The sequence below is a fragment of the Lissotriton vulgaris genome, chromosome 12 (genome assembly GCF_964263255.1).
Source record: "Lissotriton vulgaris chromosome 12, aLisVul1.2, whole genome shotgun sequence".
Taxonomy (NCBI): Eukaryota; Metazoa; Chordata; class Amphibia; order Caudata; family Salamandridae; genus Lissotriton; species Lissotriton vulgaris.
The window spans coordinates 591,837,689-591,862,437 of NC_141700.1; the positions used below are offsets into that span (position 1 = coordinate 591,837,689).

Below are 24,749 nucleotides of genomic sequence, written 5' to 3' on the forward strand. Positions count from 1 at the left end.
ATTCTATACTGATGAACTGATTGCAAACAGTCTTGAGAAAAGGGAGAAGAGAATTTGGAGCCTAGTGTTATAAGAGCTTCTTCAACAGAAAACTGTCAGGTGTGTGTAGGAGGTAGTAAAGTAAAGAGATGGGGCGGAATGGGATAGGCAAAGTAAAAGGCTTATGAACTAAGTAAAAAAGCAAGATGCTTCAACGTGCTCATAAAAGTAGTTGATTTGAGAGAAGGAAGGCAAAACAATAAAGGTGTGTGAATATTGACTATTAAAGGTGGGGGAGATGGTTAGTTACAGCCGCTGTATATTTGAGCCAGTGGAGACAAAACCAAAGCTCACATTTCAAATTAGATTTGAAACATGGGAACGTAGAAGACGAGAGTAAAGGTGAGGTGGTATGTTTTGGCACTTGCAGAAAAGGTTCACAACAATTTGTCAAATTATATGTTAAGAAAATGGGAAAGTTTCTTAGAGTAAGTTCAAAGAGAGTTGCGTTAGGGATATGAAGATACAGAAGTTGATTAAGAACTTTAAAAGGTGACAGGAATGATTAGACGGAGTAGTAATGTAATACTAATAATAACATTGCTCTGTAATGCTCTCGCTGAGAACAACACATAAATACCACATTTTATAGGTGGTTATTTACTGCTATAACCCAGCAACAGTGGGCCACACATGTGGTTGCCATTGTTGCTACATTACAAAGGAAATGTAGGCTGCCCTTAAAGGGCTCTCTGACTGTCTGTCACTGATGTGCTGGTTCTCTGCTATAATGTAGAACAGAGAGCACAGCTTTATGTGGAAAAGGAAAGGGAAAACACAGAGGGTTGTAGAGATGTGTGGTGAGAGACCAAGTATCATTTATCTATATGTGGGTTCGGAGGAGATGGTAAATGTAGATTATGATGTAGGTAAATGGCAAGGCACCATATATGTTTAATTTTAATAACGGAGGTGGCAATGTAGAAGGGTGCAAGATAATTATTTGAAGGGGCAGAATAGGTTCAAATGCTAGAGGTGTATGGTAATGGTATGTAGGACACCAGGTGTAATACATGGCAGGGGATTAAGACATGTTAGTCCATGTTGTGTGTGGCTCCCCTATAGCTCCACTACTCCCATATGCTGTTGAAAGCAGGGGCAGATATTTTGAGTGGGCCACCTGACTGTGGTGCTTAGCATATTGAGCAATTGTGGATACAGACCAGGGGATGGTGCTTCATGAATTTTGGTACCAGGCCCTGGAATGGTATTTTATTCACTGTGTATCATTGCCCAGAGATGGTTCTTTCTAAACTGTGGATACTGGACCTGGAATACTGCTTTAATAATTGTGGATCCTGGCCAGGGGATGGTACCTTAGAAACTGTTGATACTGGCTCGGTAATGGTGCTTCAGGAATTGGGGTTTCTGGCCTGAGGTTGGTGCTTTTAGAACTGGGGTTTCTGGCCTCGGGGAAGGTGCTTTATGAACTGTGAATCCTGGTCTGGAAAGAGTGGTTTAGGAACTGTGGATCCTGGCCAGTTGATATTGTTGTAAGAACTGTGAATACTGACTTGAGTATGGAGCCTTAAAGGATTGTGGATCCTGAATGGGGGATGGTGTATTATGAACTGTTGATCATGGCCGTGGATGCTGCTTGATTAATTGTGGATCCTGGCGTGGGTGTGGTGCTCTATTCATTATGGATTCTGGCCCGGGGATGGTGCTTTATAAATTGTGGATCTTAGCCGAAGGGGTGGTGCTTCATAAATGATGGAACACCGGTTTGGGGATGCTACTGTATGAATTGTGGCCACTGTGGATCCTGGCCCAGGGAGGGTACTTAATGATTTGTGGGTTCTGACCTGCCTATTGTGGTTTACATTATTGGGAAATACTGGAAGAAAGGCTTGGGGGCAAGTATTAGTCCTATGTAAGGTATATTTAATTAACAAACATCTGTTCTTATGCTTGTTGCTAAATTAGGCAAACAATGCCACCATTTGGCAGACCATAATAAGTTCTGGCGCTGAAAATTAAGTGCTGGTACCAAGCACTGTAATCATATTAAGCACTAGCTAGATCCTTTGATCACCAGCTGAGTACAAATCAGAGCTGTTTCCCCTCCCAGTTCATCAAGTCCACATCACAGGTCACATACAGATTCTACTAAATGTGATAGCAGCACGAAACTACATGCGGCCAATTAATGATTTATTTTTGTTTCAGATGCTAATGGCAAATATTACTTTAGTGTTCCGAAGAAAAGCTATCAATGTGACTGATCGGCGTGTACAAACCATGAATGAAGTCCTAACTTGCATCAAATTAATTAAAATGTATGCTTGGGAAAAGTCATTTGCAAAAACGGTTCAAGGTATGCAAAATATACAGTATAGAAAGGTTTTTTGCATTTTTAACTAAATTAGACTTTTAAAAATCTGCATGTTTTAGACTGCTGTAGTATGCAGAACATGTACAGTGCTTGCTATTTAATAACCTCCATGGTCCAATAAACATATACAAACTAGGAAAAGCGCAATTAAAATGTTGAATTTGAATTTTTTTCATACATTTGTATAGGCACAAATCAAAGATAATATCAGTACTAACTACCTCCTTCATGACTGTCGGTCTACCTTCAGATTACACTGCAGCACAAGGAACTTTACCTTAAACATCGTAAAGGGAGCCCACAAGGGGGAGACTCCACGAGGCGGAAAAGGCCCAGGGACTACAGGGACCACACATCCCATCAGCCTGAGCGGCGCACATGCCGCGAATGTCACCTGCCCGCCAGGAGGTGCTGAAAAGGGAGCCGGGGGTCCCGCTGCGCAGGAGCCCTCAAACGCTTGTACCAACTGCCACAGTTTAATCCACGAGGCAGAGGGGGTTAAGAGACTCCACAAGGCGGAGAAGGCCCAGGGACTACAGGGACTACACATCCCACCAGTCTGAGTGGCGCACACGCCGCATCTGTCACCAGCTCACCAGGAGGCCATGAAAAGGGAGCCGGGGTCCCCCAGCACGGAAGCCCTCACACGCTTGTACCAACTGCCACAGTTTGTTCCACGAGGTGGGGGGGGGGGCTAGGAGACTCCACGAGGTGGAGAAGGCCCAGGGACTACAGGAACTACACATCCCGTCAGCCTGAGTGGCGCGCATGCCTCGTATGTCACCAGCTCACCAGGAGGCACTGAAAAGGGAGCCTGGGTCCCGCCGCGTGCGATGCGCGCAGGCATGCCTAGGCCAAGGGCAGGCCCATCTGCTCCCGTCCTACATCGGACGAGACTGGGCTGGGCCACCCCCCTTTTCTGTTATACACCGAGTATGTCTTGGTAGGACACCGAGAAACCAAGGTCTGTGTATCCACAAGTGAAGAGTGCCCGCTCTCCATCATAAAAATAACAGCGAGTTTATGTACTGTTAAGGCTCCTTTGTATGTAAATATGGGCAAATGCACCCCCCGCTAAAGAATCTACCACCCGGCAAAGAGTTACAAGGGCACAACCCACTGCAATCAATAAAATGCTCCAACGGGCAATCGGAGCCGTCTCCTCAGAAATTGAGCATACAGAGAGAGGCGTCTCTATCTAACACCTATTCTAGCTCCAAGCCCCTCTCCCTCTGATTTAGGGTCGGTGTCTTCATCTCCAACACCAACAGTGATCGTGGACCCAGAGCCCCCAAGGACAAGTGCTCAGACTGGAGCAGGCCATGCTCCTAAGCCTTCTGTGGGGAATGGAGTAAAGAAAAAAGAGGGGACACAGAAACTGAAATCTAACACCACCCATAAGGGAACTAAGAGGAACAAACAAGCCCCTGATAAGTCAGTAAACAAACCTTTGGGGGAATCAGGAAGAGGCGATCAGTCTCAGGCGATCACAGAGTAAACAATGTCGGTGTCTAAATTGGTGTCGGACCTTAAAGCACATTTTAGATCACAGGTGAAAGATGAACTTGATGCAATAACAGCTTGAATTGATAAATTATTGATATTAGTGAACCACTGGGTGGGTAAACAGATTCTATTCTTAATACAACTAAGACCACCAAATCCCTTGTCACAGAGCTGGCCCTACACCCAAATAAGGTAGCTATAACTGCTCAGTGCTAGAACTAACATTATTACCCAAGGGAATGTAGCTCCAGCAATCAGAATGACTCCCACACAGAGTTTGGATCCAGCCAATACCCAGCAGAGGCCTCCTAGCTGTCCCCACCGCGAACCGGCAAATAGACTACAATCAGCCAGACCACGTACTCTTGATTTACAACAAGCTAGTAAAACTAGTGAGGTCAGTGAGAGGACTCCTGCACCTATAACATCTAGGGAAATTCAGCCCACACTACCATCTATTAATCTGCCCCCAGCCTCCACCCCTAATGTCATCGTACTAGCCGGAGTACCCAAGTTGGAAAGGGGGCAATGGGAATCTCAATCTGAACTTAAAATAGATGTATACATTGGTAAACCAAACATAGGCACTTTTTCCTACCAAGATTTAAATAAAACTATACTTACACGCAGGGTAAGCTGTGTGGGGTGGAATTGAAAGAACATAGCCGGGGACTGCATAGTGTTCAACTTCAGGAAACCCCAGGCTGTCCAATACATTCTGGATTGGGGCTACTCTAGGGAGGCTGAGTGATCTTTACCCTGCCCCTAGGATATTTCGACCCTCCCAGGATAATGACTCACAATGTGGGAAGCATGGCCAATGAATGGGGAATGAGTGATCAGGGCGGCTCCATGCTTCGAATAGGCAGGGACCGCCCAACATCACTGATATACAAACTCCCCGTCACCAACAGATTTAGCCCTCTTCACTCAGTAGACTGACTAAGGCCCATTAGCACCTCCCATGCAAGGCCCAGTGATAATCTTGGGACCAAACAGAGACATCTGTATCAGGGTGGTCGAGATCAAAAGGAGGGGTATGGAAGGCAGCAAAGAGACAGGGACCAGGTTTTTGAGGCCAGCCTGTCTGATTCTATTGCTACTCTAGCTAGCAACTCAAATATGGTTAACGGATGCTGTCTTAGGGGAGGGAAGGGGTCCAGAGATACATTTCAGGCTCAATCAAGGGCAAGTCCCATCTCCCAGGTTTCTTCAACTACTCTAGCAGAATCTCTAAGCACGCAAATATTGTCTTGGAATGTAGAAGGACTCAACTCGAAACTGGATCTCCCAGACTGGGGGGGGGGGCGTTCATAGATCTACACGATCTGTACAAACTCTGCATGTTCCAGGAAACATGGACAAAGGCAGACACACACAGAGTAGGCTATGGGGGCCTAAGTACCTGGGTTGGAGTGCACTTGGGTTGTAAGGACAAACAGGTAGAGACTTCTTCTCATAATATCTTGTGTGTCTTTCTCTCCTTTCTGAATTCTTTTAGGATCCCTTTGATTAATGTTTACTCTTGGCCAGTGTATTATGGGCAATCTTCGCATACCCTTCAATGGCTGACTTCATTTCTCTCAACTATACCGGAGAATTTCTGGGTCATCCTGGGCTGGGATTTAATTGTCAATTTGAGCCTTTGAATGGCTTATCAGAAAGCATCATTAGTGAGGAGGATTCAGTCTGGACAACCCCAGAGCCCAATATTGCACCGATATCCACATGGACTCCTCTGGTCCCACAAATGAACGCACTTCCATTAAGTAACTCATTGAGGGCCTGTAATGGTCGATTGCCATCCGATAGTCCAGGAAACTTCATTTTCAATAGACTTGAGCAGGATCAATTCTAGACTACATTTTGGTGGATGTCTGACTCTGGCACAGGGACTTTAAGGTCACCCATCTTCATGAAAGTGACCACAATCCTTTTGTTTTAGAATTATCACCCCCGCTTGTTGAAAGTCATCATAGTGCATCCCCAAAACCTAACTCCAGCTTAGTACTGGCTGAAGGGGGAACTAGCACAATCACAGAACAAAGTGGCCACTCTATATCAACAAATTCTCCCCTTTTTTGAGGTGGCATTCCAACTTTCTGAAACCAGCGGCACTCCAACCCCCAAAACATGAATTATAAAAAAAACACCTAGATATGCTCCTTATCCTAGCACCCTATTTCCATAACAGCAAAAGGCACAGGCCGAATTCTAAATCAGGGCACTCATGGTTCAATAAACACTGTAAGGTAGCAAAGCAAGCCCTTTTAATTTCCATTAGAACCAATGATAGGGCACTCATCAAAAAATCTAGATTGCACTACACAAACACTTTAGACAATGCCAAAAAGATCCAGGAAGTGAAAAATGGGAAGAAATAAAAATAGCACTAGATAATCATGACATGAGAGCAGCCTTTTGGAACTTAGTTAAGACAGTTAAATCCAAAGGTAAATTGGCCTTAGCACCTAACCTAGGGGAGGAAGTCTGGTGAGCCCATTTTAAATCTCTAGACACAAGGTCAACAGAGGATGAGGGGAGGGTGGAAACGAATACTATAGACTGGGAGTTGCTAAATCTAGACTCACCACCTTGTTCAATGAAGGAGATTACAGAGGCACCTGGAAAGTTATTAACAGCAATAGCGCCGGGGCTAGATAAGATCCCTGGTGACTTATTTCCTTCTGAGCCCTCAATATGGGCACCATACCTGTGGTCACCATTTAATGCTGTTTAATGCCGTTTTGCAAGGTATGACACTGCCCTCTACATGGGGCGGGGCAGAAATTATTCCCATTTATAAAAAGGGCTCACCAAAACATGAATTATAAAAAAAACACCTAGATATGCTCCTTATCCTAGCACCCTATTTCCATAACAGCAAAAGGCACAGGCCGAATTCTAAATCAGGGCACTCATGGTTCAATAAACACTGTAAGGTAGCAAAGCAAGCCCTTTTAATTTCCATTAGAACCAATGATAGGGCACTCATCAAAAAATCTAGATTGCACTACACAAACACTTTAGACAATGCCAAAAAGATCCAGGAAGTGAAAAATGGGAAGAAATAAAAATAGCACTAGATAATCATGACATGAGAGCAGCCTTTTGGAACTTAGTTAAGACAGTTAAATCCAAAGGTAAATTGGCCTTAGCACCTAACCTAGGGGAGGAAGTCTGGTGAGCCCATTTTAAATCTCTAGACACAAGGTCAACAGAGGATGAGGGGAGGGTGGAAACGAATACTATAGACTGGGAGTTGCTAAATCTAGACTCACCACCTTGTTCAATGAAGGAGATTACAGAGGCACCTGGAAAGTTATTAACAGCAATAGCGCCGGGGCTAGATAAGATCCCTGGTGACTTATTTCCTTCTGAGCCCTCAATATGGGCACCATACCTGTGGTCACCATTTAATGCTGTTTAATGCCGTTTTGCAAGGTATGACACTGCCCTCTACATGGGGCGGGGCAGAAATTATTCCCATTTATAAAAAGGGCTCACCACTTACACCAGCGAACTATCGCCCAATAAGTCTCATAAATGTTTGCACGTGTACTCCTGGGAAGCCTGCAACTTTGGATAGAGGAGAATAATGTGCTAACACCCCTACAAGCAAGATTCCTCCACTATTGATCAGATTTTTAGGTTGCAACTCATCCACTGGAAAACTGTGGTTTTAGAGGGTGGCAGCCTCTAGCTCACATTTGTGGATTTTAAATCCGCCTTTGATTTAGTGCAGCGGAATCAACTGTGGAATATATTCTTGACTTGGGAGCTCCAGAGTATCTCTGCTACCAGCTGAAACGCCTTCACCAATACAACTACGCACAAATAAGATTTGTTAAAAATGGTGAACTCTATGCCCCCTTCCCTGTGGAGAAAGGGGTCCGGCAGGGATGTGTTCTGGCACTGACACACTTCTCTCTTTTTATAAATGGTCTCATTGAATCTCTGTTGGAGGGGAAAGATTTTGAGGCACCCAGGCTAGCAAACCTCAAAATTCCAGTGCTTATGTTTGCGGATGTTATGCTTTTACTTTCTAAATCCCCCATGGGCATGCAGAGTGTGCTTGATGTGTTCAGCACTTCTGCAACAATCGGGTATTGGAGATTAATCTCCCCAAAACTATTTTTTTTTTAATGCTAACACTACAAATTGCCAAAATCTCTGATTAGATGAAAGGGCCCTGGAGAGGGTGTCCATTTTTGATTATCTAGGATCACTCTCACTGAAAAAATGGAATGGGGGACACAAATCAAGAAAGCTAGTCTAAAACTAACCCAATCCACGGGAGGCATTATAAAAGTGTACAAGAATTGCTCACACAAGGTATTAGGACCTGTTGCAGTAATTTATAAGACTCAGGCTAGGGGCTCGGCAATGCATGGGGCAGAATTATGGGGCCACCATCCTGCTGCTTCCTTCTCAATGGCAGAGAACCAATTTCTTAGACAATTGCTGGGTCTTCCTACTAGCTCTCCGTTACACCTCTCAGAATGGACCTAGGGATTAGCCTCCTAGCAGATGTATTTTTGTCTAGACCCCTGCTTTATTTGGAGCAAACCAGAATTAGCTGAATACAAAGAGGAGCTGAAAGACGTTATGAGGCTCCTGGGTGCAGGAAAACTCCCCTGGCTAGCCTTTATCAGAAACACCTGTCAGGCCCTAGGGAGGGCAAACATGTGGACATCCCCAGAGGAGATTTGTCCTGTGACATCTAGGAAGGCACTGCTTGAGCCCTACAGAGAATTTAAACTAGTTCAACTATGGCGGGGGACCAAGCAGGGATGCCTTACTTCCAAGTTCCTGAATATAAAGCAGCAATATATGGTAGAAACAGCCCTAGATTACATCCAACCGCTTTTAGCGAAGAATCTTTTTCTTCAATTTAGACACAGGGCCCTCCTCCTTCGATCTTTCACAAACAAGTGGCAGGGCTCCCTCCCATTAAACTGTCCAGGGTGCGACCGACCAGAGGAAACTGAAATACATGGCCTTTTTTTCTGCCCCGCCTATGCAAAGACAAGGTCAAAATGGTTACTACAGTTGTGCAGGAACATGGGGAGTCGACACTGTACAGAGGCTCTTAGGCTGTTTAAGTATGAAACCGACACACCTATTGTGTTCTCCACCTCGAGGTTTTTATATACTCCATGTGGTGCATTCGTAGAGATATCATTAAGAAAACTTTAAAAGGAAACTCTTCATCTAGCAATGACTAGAACCTATGCTACATTATGCACTGATTAGAGTAAAGTGGTATGCTCATATTGTGCTGTATGATTACCATCACCACAATTAATTCCCCATCAAGGTGTTTTTGAATTAACAATTTTAGCTTTTTACCTAGATTTTTTAACAATACTTTTAATACCTATCAAATAAAGATAAAGTTCTATTAGTAACAAATATGTGTTCTAATTTTTAACTGTAATACATTAATAAACTGCTATAATGTCTGGTATCGTTCCCCCATCTAACCCAGAAGTTGCACATATATTTTTTTATTGCACACTGCACTTTATCCTGCAACAATATTGTATTACAGACAATGCGGAAATTATATATTCTATTTAGCATTGCACTATATCTTGCTAAAGGACCCTGAGGGGGCATGGGGGAGTCAACTGGAGAATGAAGTCAAAGTTTGCTTATCTGAAACGTTGCAATTATAAACTACAGAACCAATGTACATAGTTTTTATGATGAAATGACATTTTATACTGTATTTTGCCAAAATTGTTTGCACTGTCTCTTATGCTTTTATGGCCTATGGCCGAAATAAAACTTTCTTTGACTTGACTTAAACATTATTGACAATGCCCTGATGACCGCAGACAAAGATGACCATTTGTTGAACTTGGCCCTCTCTGTAGGGTCACTCCCAAACATGTTGCTTTTTTCCTCCCTCCTTCCCATCCCTCCCTTCCCTCCCCTGTGCTGGCAGAGTCTTAATCAAAATGAAAGAGGGTCATGCAGCCTTCCTCCTGAAGTTCTAACTGCCCTCGGGAGTAAGACAATGCGGGCCCTCCTCCATTGCCCAAATATTGCACCAGGGAACACCACCTGTCCAGACTCGCCCATGCATTCTAAAGGGATTAAGCCATTATTGACCCTGGGGACTACCACCCTCCCAACGCCCCCCTGGGCCAGCTCCTGCTAGGTCCCACGGTGCCCATCCCAGTGACATAGCAATTTGCTTTTGCTTGGCTGGAGCTGACAGCTCCTGCCAAGCGAGAGCAAACATAACTGATTTCAGCAAGCGGGAGCTGCCAGAATGCTCCAGCTTGCTGTAATCTGAGTTTTCATCTGTTTTCCTGACTGCTGCCATGCAGGCAGGAAACATATGAAACAATTGCTCCTGTATTTCTAACAGCAGCTATTCAGGAAATAGGGTCTTCTTTTCCTGTTGAATCCTCCACAAACAATTTTTTGTGATTTTGTAGAACAGTAAAAATTAGTAAATTGACGCTATTTGTACACGGTTATTTCAGTTTTTATTGACTAAACAATAAAGTTCCCTTACATACTTCTTTGTATTATTACAATTGTAAAAGGCTCCTTTCCAATTTGATCATGTAAATATATTTACAGGTACAAGAAAATTAGAAAAGAAGACATTGGAAAAAGCTGGATATGTGCAGAGTATTAATATTGCTATCATTCCTGTGGTTTTGGCCCTGGCAAATGTCTCGACCTTTGTTGCCCACACCCTTCTGAAGCAAGAACTAACTGCATCCACAGTAAGAATTTCCTTAACGTTCTTCTCCTTCTAATAAAGAGATTGGGTATGTTTGCCCATTCTTGTGCTCCAGGTTTCCTTGTGTACTTTCAAGATCAATACATTTAAGCAAAATATGTTAGAATTGTGATTTTCTTAAAAATAAATCTGAAAATAGCTCTCCAAATTTTTGATTTGCAGCAGGATTTGATGAATGCCAAAGATCCTGGCACCCTTCTGCTAGGAAAATGTATCATTATCCTAGGTTATGACAAGGGTTATGGAATGGGTCAATTCAGAGGGTATTATGGTTCACTTTCAAATCCATCAACATGTGACAATGAGAAGCATGGTTTAGTCATCTCATTACCTTTTGAAGGCCTTGTAGTCAGACAGATGGGATGGTGGCTAAATTATCTAACAACTTTCTGCTTTCTCTGCAATCCATTGAACTATATATTTAGGCCACCTGTATTACGATTACCTTACGTGCATCCCTTTCAACAGCACTCAAACATCTGCAGCCGACTGACACTCTAATGAACTGTCAATTGATAACGTTTCTTAACTCTCATGAGTGGGCATTAAAAACAGAACAGCTAGCCATTGCCCCCATATGCTAAAAACCTTGGGGCATATTACCAAGCAATAGCGATAATTATCGCTATTGCTTGGTTAGAGACAAAAATTTACCGCTAAGCTGCGGCGATTTGTATCGCAAATAAACCTTGGTATTACCAAGGTTTATCGCAAATGCGATAAAAGTCGGCTGCAATGCATGAATATCGCTGAAAAGTCAGCAATATTCATGCATTACCGAGCTAATGCTCTTAGCCATGTTATCCACCTCCCATTGGATAACATGGCTAAGAACTGCTCAGGGCAGGTGTTAGCTTTTGGAGATATTCGCGCTTAGCGCGAATATCTCCAAAAGTTGGTAATAGGAGATAGCGATGTTAGCGACTGTTTCCAGTCCCTAACATCTTGGCACGCCCACTTTGCATGTCATTAGTGATAAATATCACTGACATGCAAAGTGGGGCCCAAGATGGTCGCTATCTCCTACTAGCTGTCGCTAACTCGTGTTAGCGACAGCTAGGTAATAGGGAGATAATTTTATCTCCGCTTTCTTGGCTTTTAAAGCCAAAAAAGCGGAGATAAACCCCCTTGATAAAAGGCCCCCTTATCTTACACGGAATTAAAGTGAGATTATCTGTCATTTCAGAATCAAGCCTGGAATGTAACGCTTTGATTGTATAGTGGAACATTGCTTAACTAATGCTCAGAACCCATTAACTGAATGCTACAAACTCATGTATACTTTTGTATAATATTAACTGAGAATGTAACGTTTTTTAAGGTTTTAAGGAAACTGACAAAAGTTTATCGTTGTTTTTTTATATATATAAGTGATAAATTGTTATGGTTTTAATTAACTAAAACAATAAACATTTATTTACCATTTACGCTAAAACATCTGGGTGATTCAGACTCATTCTCGACCTCTTGGCATGTATTGCTATTCTTCACTTACTTTGATCATTTACCCATGACAGCCCTTTCTGCACAGTATCTAAAATATAACAGGATAACCCACTTGTAAGGGAAGGGTTGAAAATGAATGGAATAGCAAGAAGGGTTCTTTTTTGAATGGTTACGAATGGCCATTGGAATAAGCTATACTGTGTTGGTTGTGACTATCAATGTTGGCACTTTTAGCGATTCTATAAAAAAGAGACACAGCCACATAATAGAACCAGTTCACTATAGAAAAGCATTAATCTATACATTGAAATATACTGCTCTGTGATGTGATGTGAATGCCTCAGTGCTCTGTGTAAAATGATGAAAACTGTGATCTCTTTGGAGCTATACCTTTATTCAGGTTGTATATTTAATACTATGAAAAGCATTTCCTATGTATTGAAATTTATTTGGAGCCATGTAGGAAATGCATTTACTTATGCGCTGTAAACAGAATTTTTTTTGTGCCTTCCTATACCTCCTTGTTTGCATACACCTGATCTATAAATAAACATAAATACTGATATCTGTTGGTTCTGCAAAATGTATTTGCTTCCAGGCATACTTTACCTTTACTATTAAATTTTCTGACAGATCACCAGAATCATCTTTAGGCTGATAAATAGCTTAATAAAATTAAATTGGGCATGTTGCTTATGTGTTTTCTTTTTGTACAAGTCAAGAGTGCTAATATTGAGTTTGCCAATGTGTATCAAGCCATACTGATCATGGTGAGCTGCAGGCTTCAGGGACGTTATAGTATGCTGATATTTCACTCGTACAAAACCAGATAAATTCAGCCATTATAGTATAGCAATGCACTGCTGATGACATCACATATTACATCACTCATGACATGGTCAGTGACATCACTCATGACACCTCAAAAGAAATCACTGTTGACATCACTGATGACATCATCCTGTGAGTGTGAGTGTTTCTAAAAAGTGTAAGAATGTTATATATATATAGATACGTCAAGGTGCATTGAAGAATGAGTGGGTGTATGAGTGTCTGAATGGATGATTTAGTGGGTGTGTGACTGATTGTATAAGTGAGTGATTTATCATTTCTTAGTGAACTAATCTCTGTGAATGTCTGTATCAGTCCGTCAGTTGGTGTGTAAGTGGCTGCATGGGTTGGCGAGTAGCTACATGAGTGTCTATATGGGTTAATGATTTGTTATCCAAGTACCTGTATGGGTGGGTGCAGGGCGTGTGTGACTTCCTGCATGGATGTGTGAGTGGGTGATTCACTGGATGTATGAGTTTATGAGTGCATCTGCAAGGGGCTGTATGGGTGAGTAAGTGTACATACAGCTGTGTTGGTGAATGAATGGATGCCTCAGTGGTATATTTGTGAGTAACTACAAAAGGCAGTATATGTGGGTGTTGGAGTATATAAGTGACTATATGTGATAGTGGGGGCTTGTGAGAGTGGCTGTATGGATGAGTGTGTGCTTTTGTCAGTGATTGTAGAAGTGAGCAAGTATGTGTTACTCTCTGTATGAATAAGTGAGGTGCTGTGTGTACAACTATAGAGGTGAGTAAATGGTAGTGTGATTGATTCTTTGGGTGACTGACTAGGTGTGTGAGTAACTCTATGGGTCAGTGGTGGTGTGTGAGTGTCTGTATGGGTGTATGAATGCATATATCAGTGGCTGTATTGATGAGTGACTGTGTGTTTGAGTAACTGTATGGGGAGTGAGTGGATGTGTGTGTAGACCTATGAATCAGTGAGTGGGTATGTACTCACTGGTATTGGTGTGTCTATGGTTTCAGAAATGGTAGTCTGTACTTTAGAGTGGGTGTATGAAAGGTTATATTAAGGGGTGAGGGAGTGCATCATATATTAAGTGGATGATATCAACAGTGATGTCATTTGAGATGTCATCAGTGATGTCACTGACCATGTATTGAGTGATAATATGTGACATCATCAGCAGTGCATTGTGTGGTGAGTTATAGTTAGCTCAGCTAAGTAAAATGGCTGAATTTCTCTGGTTTTGTATGAGTGAAATGTCAGCCTAACTATAACGCCCCAGAAACCTGTTGTTTTGTTCAGTGGATTTCTAAGGTTTTTTTAGATGTTAATTACTAAGTATGATGTCCCTGAAGCCGGTGATTTTTTCAATGAATTACTAAGGTTTTTTAAATGCTCATTTCTAACTATGCCTACATAGGTAGAACATGTACAGAAAAAGGAAGAAAGATGCAGCAAGAAGCAAGAGAAGTGCAGAAAGAGGGTAGAGAGGTGCAGAAAGAGGAAGAATGGTAGAGAAAAAAGAAAGAGAAGTGCAGAAAGAAGCAAAAGAGGTGCAGAAGGAGGTCTACTTTGACTGTACCTTTCCAGCGATTCATTCAAAGTAGCCTAATCGCTAATCCTTCTCACAAGATGTTTTAAACCTCACTTTTTGCTTGAAGGTTCACTATTCATTGACTGCTTGGAATGTTAGGGCTACCAAATATAAAACAGCAAGCATCCTAACCATGTTACTGTTGTAAGTCTGACCACGTTTGTGAAGGTATGCATGTGTGTCTCTGCTTTTTAACTAGTGACAAGTGACATAAAAATAAACATACAAATACTTGAATACCTGTGTTTCAAATAGCATACTTTGTACATTTGTGTACCAAAAGGTGTATGTATTTCTTTCTGCTCATAATACAGGGCACATGGGTATTCAATAGTAAGTTTGATGGGCTATATAACACCTATATACATAAGACATGTCTGCCTGTGCAACCAAATGACATAGCAGAACTAAGAAGATTTGACCACTTGTAAGAGAAGCTACCCTCCTTTTAAGCTACCATCTTCAGATGCATAACACATGTGAGAATACATGTACAAGTAGACATAACCTCAGTGACGAGAGCAAGCAGACCTTGAAACTTGACAGCTTGGACTTCCCTTTTGAATACAGAAACAGGTGAGAGAATTATAGAAAGAAGCAATAGAATTGAAGACAAAAACAAGAGAGGTGCAGAAAGAGTAAGAAATATACAAAAGGAGACAAGAGAAGTGCAGAAAGAGGCAAGAGAAGTATAGAAAGAGGAAAGAGCGGTACAGTAAGAGTTAAGTGAGGTACGGAAAGAGGCAAGAGTAAGTATGGCCGAATTTTACGGATTTGCGGTCCGCATATTCGCTCAAAATTGCAAAAAAATCCGCGAGTTCGTGAAAAAATTCGCGAACGTGCGAATTTGCACAAATAGACTGTACTTTCTACTAAGCATGGGCGTAAAATCCGTTCCGCTCGCGGAATTTGCGGATTTTTGGCAAATTCGCAATCCGCGAACTCTCGCGAATTTGCCGATAATTCGCACGCAGCGGATTTTTTTGCTTGGTGATACAATATTGTGGCGCGCAGCATTCACTTACCGTCATTCAGCGTTTGCAGAGTTGTTTTTCTCCATGTTTTACGTGTGCTGCGCCATTTTGACTCTTGCTGCGGGATCCCGCGGAAGTTTGGCGAACGCGATTACGTCATCGCGGCTTGCCACCTTGCTCAGCGAGAGTTTGTCAACGCGAGTACGCCGTGATCACGCATCGCGGGAGTTCCCAATTGCGAACACGTAGATGCGGCGGCCAGCAACAATCTTGCACTCGCAAAATTGCAAAAATTTGCAATTCTGCACAAGAAATCCACCAGCAAGCAGCATAAACCTTCTGAAAATGATGATTTTGATCAGAATAACTCCTCAGGTTGACATTTGCCTGCACTTTTTTTTGCAAGGAGTCCATTTTGGGGGGGGGTGGGAGGAAGGAAGTGCCCCACAGTCTCCAACTTCCTGTTCCTGTCCAGCAGGCTCCTCTCAGTGCTTTCTTCATGTGCTGGTCACTTTGATTTTGATCTTGATCTGGAAGAATTACTTTTTGTGGACGCTGCTGGATATTTGGATTTGAGTTCTTTTTTACTTTCTTTGGATCACTTTTGGATTAGAAATTTCACAAGTAAGTTTGTTTGGGGCGTTACAGTTGCTGCAACTACAATTTTGGAATTTTCGATTTTTGGGCTGTTGTTGGGGCCTTTTGCCCAGGGGTACTCAGTGGTGCATGGACTGAGTCTTTCTGTGGGGTCTCTTTAATGTAAACAACAAGAAGGGCATGGATGGCATTGGATTGTGGTGATTTTTGTGTGTTTTTCGACTTTTTGGGGTGGTGATGGGGCCTGTCCATGTGGGTGGGGGCAATTTTGAGGACTGGTACAGGCAGGGCCTGGCCATGTGGTGGGTGTCTAGGGGCCATTTTGAAGCCAGGCAGTGTGCTTTGTTGTGCCATAGGCCTGCACCCAGCCTGCCATGCTTTCATCCATTATGCCCAGGGGTACTCAGTGGTGCATGGGCCTAGTCTTTCTTTGGGGTGTCTTGAATTTGAACATGATTGATGGCATGGATGGCATTGGATTGTGGTGATTTTTGTGTGTTTTTCGATTTTTGGGCTGTTGTTGGGGCCTTTTGCCCAGGGGTACTCAGTGGTGCATGGACTGAGTCTTTCTGTGGGGTCTCTTTAATGTAAACAACAAGAAGGGCATGGATGGCATTGGATTGTGGTGATTTTTGTGTGTTTTTCGACTTTTTGGGGTGGTGATGGGGCCTGTCCATGTGGGTGGGGGCAATTTTGAGGACTGGTACAGGCAGGGCCTGGCCATGTGGTGGGTGTCTAGGGGCCATTTTGAAGCCAGGCAGTGTGCTTTGTTGTGCCATAGGCCTGCACCCAGCCTGCCATGCTTTCATCTATTATGCCCAGGGGTACTCAGTGGTGCATGGGCCTAGTCTTTCTTTGGGGTGTCTTGAATTTGAACATGATTGATGGCATGGATGGCATTGGATTGTGGTGATTTTTGTGTGTTTTTCGATTTTTGGGCTGTTGTTGGGGCCTTTTGCCCAGGGGTACTCAGTGGTGCATGGACTGAGTCTTTCTGTGGGGTCTCTTTAATGTAAACAACAAGAAGGGCATGGATGGCATTGGATTGTGGTGATTTTTGTGTGTTTTTCGACTTTTTGGGGTGGTGATGGGGCCTGTCCATGTGGGTGGGGGCCATTTTGAGGACTGTTACAGGCAGGGCCTGGCCATGTGGTGGGTGTCTAGGGGCCATTTTGAAGCCAGGCAGTGTGCTTTGTTGTGCCATAGGCCTGCACCCAGTCTGCCATGCTTCCATCCATTATGCCCAGGGGTACTCAGTGGTGCATGGGCCTAGTATTCCTGTGGGGTGTCTTGAATTTGAACATGATTGATGGCATGGATGGCATTGGATTGTGGTGATTTTTGTGTGTTTTTCGACATTTTGGGGTGGTGATGGGGCCTGTCCATGTGGGTAGGGGCCGTTTTGAGGACTGGTACAGACAGGGCCTGACCATGTGGTGGGGGTCTAGGGGCCATTTTGAAGCCAGGCAATGTGCTTTGTTGTGCCATAGGCCTGCACCCAGTCTGCTATGCTTTCATCCATTATGCCCAGGGGTACTCAGTGGTGCATGGGCCTAGTCTTTCTGTGGGGTGTCTTAAATTTGAACATGTTTGAGGGCATGGATGGCATTGGATTGTGGTGATTTTTGTGTGTTTTTCGATTTTTGGGCTGTTGTTGGGGCCTTTTGCCCAGGGGTACTCAGTGGTGCATGGACTGAGTCTTTCTGTGGGGTCTCTTTAATGTAAACATCATGGAGGGCATGGATGGCATTGGATTGTGGTGATTTCTGTGTGTTTTTCAACTTTTTGGGGTGTTGATGGGGCCTGTCCATGTGGGTGGGGGCCATTTCGAGGACTGGTACAGGCAGGGCCTGGCCATGTGGTGGGTGTCTAGGGGCCATTTTGAAGCCAGGCAGTGTGCTTTGTTGTGCCATAGGCCTGCACCCAGTCTGCCATGCTTTCATCCATTATGCCCAGGGGTACTCAGTGGTGCATGGGCCTAGTCTTTCTGTGGGGTGTCTTGAATTTGAACATGATTGATAGCATGGGTGGCATTGGATTGTGGTGATTTTTGTGTGTTTTTCGATTTTTGGGCTGTTGTTGGGGCCTTTGCCCAGGGGCACTCAGTGGTGCATGGACTGAGTCTTTCTGTGGGGTCTCTTTAATGTAAACATCATGGAGGGCATGGATGGCATTAGATTGTGGTGATTTTTGTGTGTTTTTCGACTTTTTGGGGTGGTGATGGGGCCTGTCCATGTGGGTGGGGGCCATTTTGAGGACTGGTACAGGCAGGGCCTGGCCATGTGGTGGGGGTCTAGGGGCCATTTTGAAGCCAGGCAGTGTGCTTTGTTGTGCCATAGGCCTGCACCCAGCCTGCCATGCTTTCATCCATTATGCCCAGGGGTACTCTGCCAGTGGTGGATGTTATTGGTCTTTCCATTTTGGGGGGTGGGTATAATAAAAATGCCTACTTGCAAACTATTAATTGAAGCGCTACATATGCAACATTTATTTAACTGATGTTCCTCTGGCTTTGTTTTCTTTTAGGTGCAGAAAGACGCATCATCAGCCTCATCGTTCCTCATCAGTTCCAGGAACAAGTCCTGCTACGGTGTGTGCAGCACAACGTCACGTGTGGCCACAGACAACTCTGCAACTTGTGCAACTGCGGCCTGCTGTTCTGACATCTGAAGAAGATGGCCCCAAAAAAAGTTGCCCGTAGCTCCTCTAGCAAGAAAGTTGGCAGTAAGGAGCAGAAGAAGCAAGTGGCGCCACTTGCGAAGGAGACTGGTGTGCCGACCGCCGCATTTTTGGGGAATAAAAAAAAAGTACGCCTTCAGCAGCAGCGGGGTCTCCTGGGGACCAAGCTGGGAGAGCACCCCCGCTCCATTGGGCTCAGTGCCACCACCACCACGCCAACTTAAGTCCAAGCCCTTGAGTGCTGCAGAGGCAGCCAGTCTAGTTGCTCAATCACCATCGACCAGTGATGTTGGCTCATCGCAAGAAAGTAGCAGCATCCCTCAATAAACACAGGTTGTTGTAACTCATCTGACGAGTGTTCAACTACCACAGCCGCAACAACAGCCACATGTGCAAGTACAAGCCCAAGTACATGTGGAAGGAGAGGCAGCACAAGGAGATGCGCAAGCAGAGGTGCATGGAGCGGCAAAAGTGCCCACAATAGGTGTTCCTCCCGAAGTAGGGGCACATCAGGAAATCGACATTCAAGCCGAGGTATCATTTGAGGAAGCCACTCCTCCTGATCATTCATTGTCTTCCAGATCCCTAGCAAGGAAAAGATCAAGGATGGTGTCTACATCTTCTTCAAGCCCCCTTCCTTCTGATGATATGGATCCAAATTGGGAACCACCACAGCCGTTTGAGAGTGAGGGACACCATGATCTGACAAAGTTAGCTAAGTGTAAAAGGAAGGTCTCCGAAAGTCTCGTACTTATGGAGTGTGATGATGACGCTGAAGAAGAAGTGGCGTATACTCCTGCTGATGAAGACCCTCACGACGACGACGCAGTCATCATAAACCTCACTCCAGGCTCAGCGGGCATGCAGCAAACAGACATTTTTACCCTAGCCCAAAATGCTGCAGAGCGTGAAGTTGGCGACGTGGGAATGGGACCACCACCAATGCAGTTAACAAGTACACCACCACCTACCGCTTCCATATTTTCTCGCCAGAAGGGACCTCTATCCACCTCCACCTACATTTCCTCAATTAGTGGTGCTGCAAGTGCACAACGTTGTAAAGTTCGGCAACAAACATCCTCCACTTCATCTGGCATTAGCATTACCAGTATCGCCTCCTCCGCCCCCCCACAGACATTTGAAGTCCGCAGTTTGGGACTTCTTTAGTGTTTGCCCAACAAGGGAAAACATAGCCATTTGTACCATTTGTAAGCTTGGAGTTAGTCATGGTAAGCTTGGTACCAACTATGCTACCGGAGGCCAGAGAGGTCATCTTGAGAGACAGCACACTGTCAAATGGCATGCGCACCTAACGGAGATCAAGGAAGCCCAAATTGCAAGTCAACAAACTGTATCCGTTGATGTTTCATCTGATGATGACGAGGAGGAAAAAGAGTCAAACATTCCTTCAGTTACACCCAGTACCCCTGTCAGCAGCACACACCCTGCAAGATATATGAGCCACACTAAGAGTGTGGGAGAGAGTGAGACACCAATGCGAAAAAGTTCATCAACATCACCGAGCGTAACTGGGTCGAAGAAGTCATCATCATCCCGTAAAATCATGGTCCAGCCCACCATCAGAAGCATGTTGTTTTCAGATGCGCCATTTGAACGCAACCACCCAATGACGCGTCTGTATAACACTAAGCTGACTAAAATGCTAGCTCTGGACCTTCTCCATTTTTCTTTTGTGGAAGGGGTTGGTTTTCTTGAATTAGTAGCAACGCTCTGCCCAAAATGGAAGGTTCCTAGCCGGTTCTATTTTGCCAGAGTTGCGGTCCCAGCACTACATGAAGATGTGCTGGAGGTGATTGGGGCAGCTTTGCAGAAGAGTGCTGTTCACACTATACATTTGACAACAGACATGTGGACCAGTTGCCAAGCCGTTGATTACATGTGCATCACTGCACACTGGGTCTCTTTTTCAGGGGTTAAAGCAAAGGTAAACGCAGGTGTTGAACCGAACAACATTTTTAAAGCTGCTCGGAAACATGCAACACTAGCCATGTTTGGCATGGAGAAAAGTCATACAGGAGAAGACATTTTGCAGGAGTTTAACACAAAGGTCTTTCAATGGCTGTCCCCAAAAAAACGCAAAAATGGTTATGTTTCCACGGATAATGGCGCCAATGTTGTTAAGGCCATGGATATGGGTAACTATTTCAGAGTGCCGTGTTTGGCGCACTGTATAAACCTGGTTGTTAAAAAATTCTTGAGTGAAGAAAGTCCAGTGTGCGAGTTACTGACCACCTGCCGAAGAATGTGCACACATTTCAACCATTCTTTTAAGGCCGGGAGCATCTGAGGGGCCTGCAACATGAACGTAAACTGCCAGTGAAAGCACTCATCCAGGAGGTGGCAACACGTTGGAACTCAACCTTCTTCATGCTTGAGCGTCTGTTCGAGCAGTGTGCGGTAGTCGATAAGTATTTCTTTACACAGGGTGCAGCTATGAAGGATCTGAGGATACATGTGGAGCAATGGAAGCTAGTTCAAAGCCTGACAGACATGCTTCATCCTTTTGAGGTCTTCACGCGTGCAGTCATTAGGGAGGACTGTAATTTGGGAAAAGCTATCCCATTGTTGCGCATGCTAGAGCACCAACTGAAGGCGGTGTGTTCTACTTTTCAAAAAGATGAAAAAAGCAAGAAGCTTTTGATTTGGCAGAGAAATTATTAGAGCGGCTACTTTGCGATGAACGTCTTCAAAAGATCCACACAGAACAGCATTACATTTGTGCTACTATTCTGGATCCACGGTAGAAAAAGGCACCGGCAGGCAGAGTATTCTTTTCTTTTGATGACGCAGAAGTTACAAAGTACAAACATTGGCTAGCTGTGTCAGCCACTCGGTTTGAAAGAGAACGGCAGGAAATTGAAGGAAAAGGCAGTACATCAGCATCAGCAGGCCATCCCGAGTCAAAAGAATCCACTTCTGCATCTGTGGCTGTGGCAGAAGTGAGTGATTTTCCCTCTCAGCCGTTAAAGACACCAGCAACCGGATCATCTGCACTAGACACAACAGTAACATTGTGTGAAGAAGAGGATTGGCTAACTCAGCTTGGGTTTGCTTCTCAAAAGGTCCCAGCAAAAAGTAAGCAAAGTGGAGGAACCGTGGAGAACCTTGAGTCGATGGTGCAGGACTATCTGAATGACTCAACAGAGGTCTATGTTCATGATGACCCATTGGCGTATTGGCATGGGAAAAGAGAATTGTGGCCAGAGATCACCAACCTGGCTATAAATTACTTGTCTTGCCCACTCACAAGCGTGTCTTCTGAACGTGTTTTCAGTGCTGCTGGTGGCATTGCAACTTGCAAAAGGACCCGCCTCTCACCCAAAAATGTGGAGAGGTTAACAATGATCAAGATGAATCAGCACCTCATACCACCAGATTACAAAATACGAGAATACACGCAGGAAGAAGACGAGGACGAGGAGGACACCAACTTAGATGAGGGAAGTTCTTCTCTGTTAGGTGACCTACTCCCGCCTGAATTCGCAGAGTATGAGGACGAGCTTTTCTTCCCTGACACCGAGCCCTGAAAATGAGTCAATGAATCAATAACTTCTTTTTCTCGTCCTTATTCACTTTTATTCCTGTGTGTCTGTCTTTCTTTGTTTTGCAAAATCTATATAAAAAAAACTTGAATCACCTAATCACAAAAACAAGCCTATCAGCAGAACTGTCTTCACTTATTTGCTTGCTGTCTGCATTCCTCAGGTTCACAAGTTCACAAGAACCTGCTCCTCTATCCTCCTCCTCCAGACTCCTATTTCCCTCAAAGCAGATGGCTGGATTACACCCAATGAAGAAAGACTCTGCACTTGTGGGGGTGTTCTACTTCTTTGCGGGTGAGTTGACGGGTCTGGGGCCATTGCTGCGAAGGTCTAATACCGGATAAAAGTGGTTTGGAGAAAATCGGAGCAGAAAAAGATTTTGCGCTTTTGATCACTTGCCTGTCTTTGGGGTGCTGTTTGGCAGGCTTTTAGGTTGTTGAGGGTGGGTTTTGGTGTCTGGGAGCACTGCTGGCACAGTCTAATGTGGATTGCATTTGTTTTTCAGGAAATCCATGATGGAAAAGGGGAGTTAGGGCCTAGCTGCACAGCGCGTTTGGACAGAATTCCAGGTAGTAGGCCCATTTTTGCTTTTTGCCAGTTTGGGGGTGTTCTGCTTTTTTGCAGGTGGCTGCAGGGGTCTGGGGCCATTGCTGGGAATGTCTAATACCGGATCAAGTGGTGTTGACAAAATCGGAGGTGACATTTTTTTTGCGTTTTTGCTGACTTGCTTGTCTTTGAGGTGCTGTTTGGGGGGGTTCCGGGTGTTTGTGGGTGGGGTTTGGGGTCTGGGAGCACTGCTGGGTATGGATATTTTTGATTGCAAGAGGTTTGAAGCAAATCCATGGTGGCAAAGGGGAGTTAGGGCCTAGCTGCAGAGCACGTGTGGAGTGATTTTGGAAATTTGCCTGAAAATTTCAAAGTCCCCATTTTTGTAGTTTTGCTTTTTGGCTGTTTGGGGGTCTTCTTCTTGTTTCTGCCTGGGTTGACAGGTCTGGGGCCATTGCTGGGAAGGTCTAATACCGGATACAAGTGGTTTGGAGAAAATCGGAGCAGAAAAAGATTTTGCGCTTTTGATCACTTGCCTGTCTATGGGGTGCTGTTTGGCGGGCTTTTAGGTTGTTGTGGGTGGGTTTTGGGGTCTGGGAGCACTGCTGGCACAGTCAAATGTGGATTGCATCTGTTTTTCAGGAAATCCATGGTGGAAAAGGGGAGTTAGGGCCTAGCTGAACAGCGCGTTTGGGAAGAATTCCAGGTAGTAGGCCCATTTTTGCTTTTTGCCAGTTTGGGGGTGTTCTGCTTTTTTGCGGGTGGCTGCAGGGGTCTGGGGCCATTGCTGGGAATGTCTAATACCGGATCAAAGTGGTTTGGACAAAATCTGAGGTGACATTCTTTTTGCGTTTTTGCTGACTTGCTTGTCTTTAAGGTGCTGTTTGGGGGGGTTCCGGGAGTTTGTGGGTGGGTTTTGGGGTCTGGGAGCACTGCTGGGTATGGATACTTTTGATTGCAAGAGGTTTGAAGCAAATCCATGGTGGCAAAGGGGAGTTAGGACCTAGCTGCAGAGCGCGCGCAGAGTGATTTTGGAAATTTGCCTGAAAATTTCTAAGTCCTCACTTTTGTATATTTGCTTTTTGCCTCTTTGGGGGTCTTCTACTTGTTTCCGCCTGGGTTGACGGGTCTGGGGCCAATGCTGGGAAGGTCTAATACCGGATAAAAGTGGTTTGGAGAAAATCGGAGCAGAAAAAGATTTTGCGCTTTTGATCACTTGCCTGTCTTTGGGGTGCTGTGTGGCGGGCTTTTAGGTTGTTGTGGGTGGGTTTTGGGGTCTGGGAGCACTGCTGGCACAGTCTAATGTGGCTTGCATTTGTTTTTCAGGAAATCCATGGTGGAAAAGGAGAGTTAGGGCCTAGCTGCTCAGCGCGTTTGGACAGAATTGAAAGATGGCCGAAAATATTCGAAGTATGAGATTTTCCATTTTTGCTTTTTACCTGTATGGGGGTGTTCTGTTTTTTTGTGGGTGGGATGGCAGGTCTTGGGGCATTGCTGGGAAGGTCTAATACCGGATCAAAGTGGTTTGGCGAAAATCCATGCTGAAAAGCGTTTTGGCACATTAACTTAGGGCTCGTTAGGGTTAGCACTAGCAGCAGGATTGCATGTGTTTCGGGGTGTTCTAGATTTTTGCAACCGAGTTCTGTGGTCTTAGAGCACTCGTGGGAATGTGTAATTTTGGTTGCAAGTGGTTTGAAGAAAATCCATGGTGGGAAAGGGGATTTGGCCTAGTTAAAGAAAGCGTTTGCCACTATTCTTAACTTAGGGCTCGTTAGGGTTAGCAGTATTGTATTGCATGTGTTTGTGGAGGGGTTTGCGAGTCTTGGAGCGATGCTGGGTATAGATACTTTTGCTTGCTTGCAAGTGGTTAGAATACAATCCACGGTGGGTAAGGGGGGATTTG

The 24,749-nt window shown here is 44.5% G+C and overlaps 1 protein-coding gene across 1 annotated transcript in view; it reads left to right on the forward strand.

The window, feature by feature from the left end:
- The window catches only part of LOC147677797 (ATP-binding cassette sub-family C member 12-like), a 1,863,878-nt gene that overhangs the window by 453,800 nt on the left and 1,385,329 nt on the right, over positions 1 to 24,749 (forward strand). The window contains exons 8-9 of the mRNA XM_086945587.1: positions 2,209 to 2,356; positions 10,481 to 10,629. Coding sequence (XP_086801713.1) covers positions 2,209 to 2,356; positions 10,481 to 10,629 — 297 coding nt within the window. The remainder of the gene's footprint in view (positions 1 to 2,208; positions 2,357 to 10,480; positions 10,630 to 24,749) is intronic.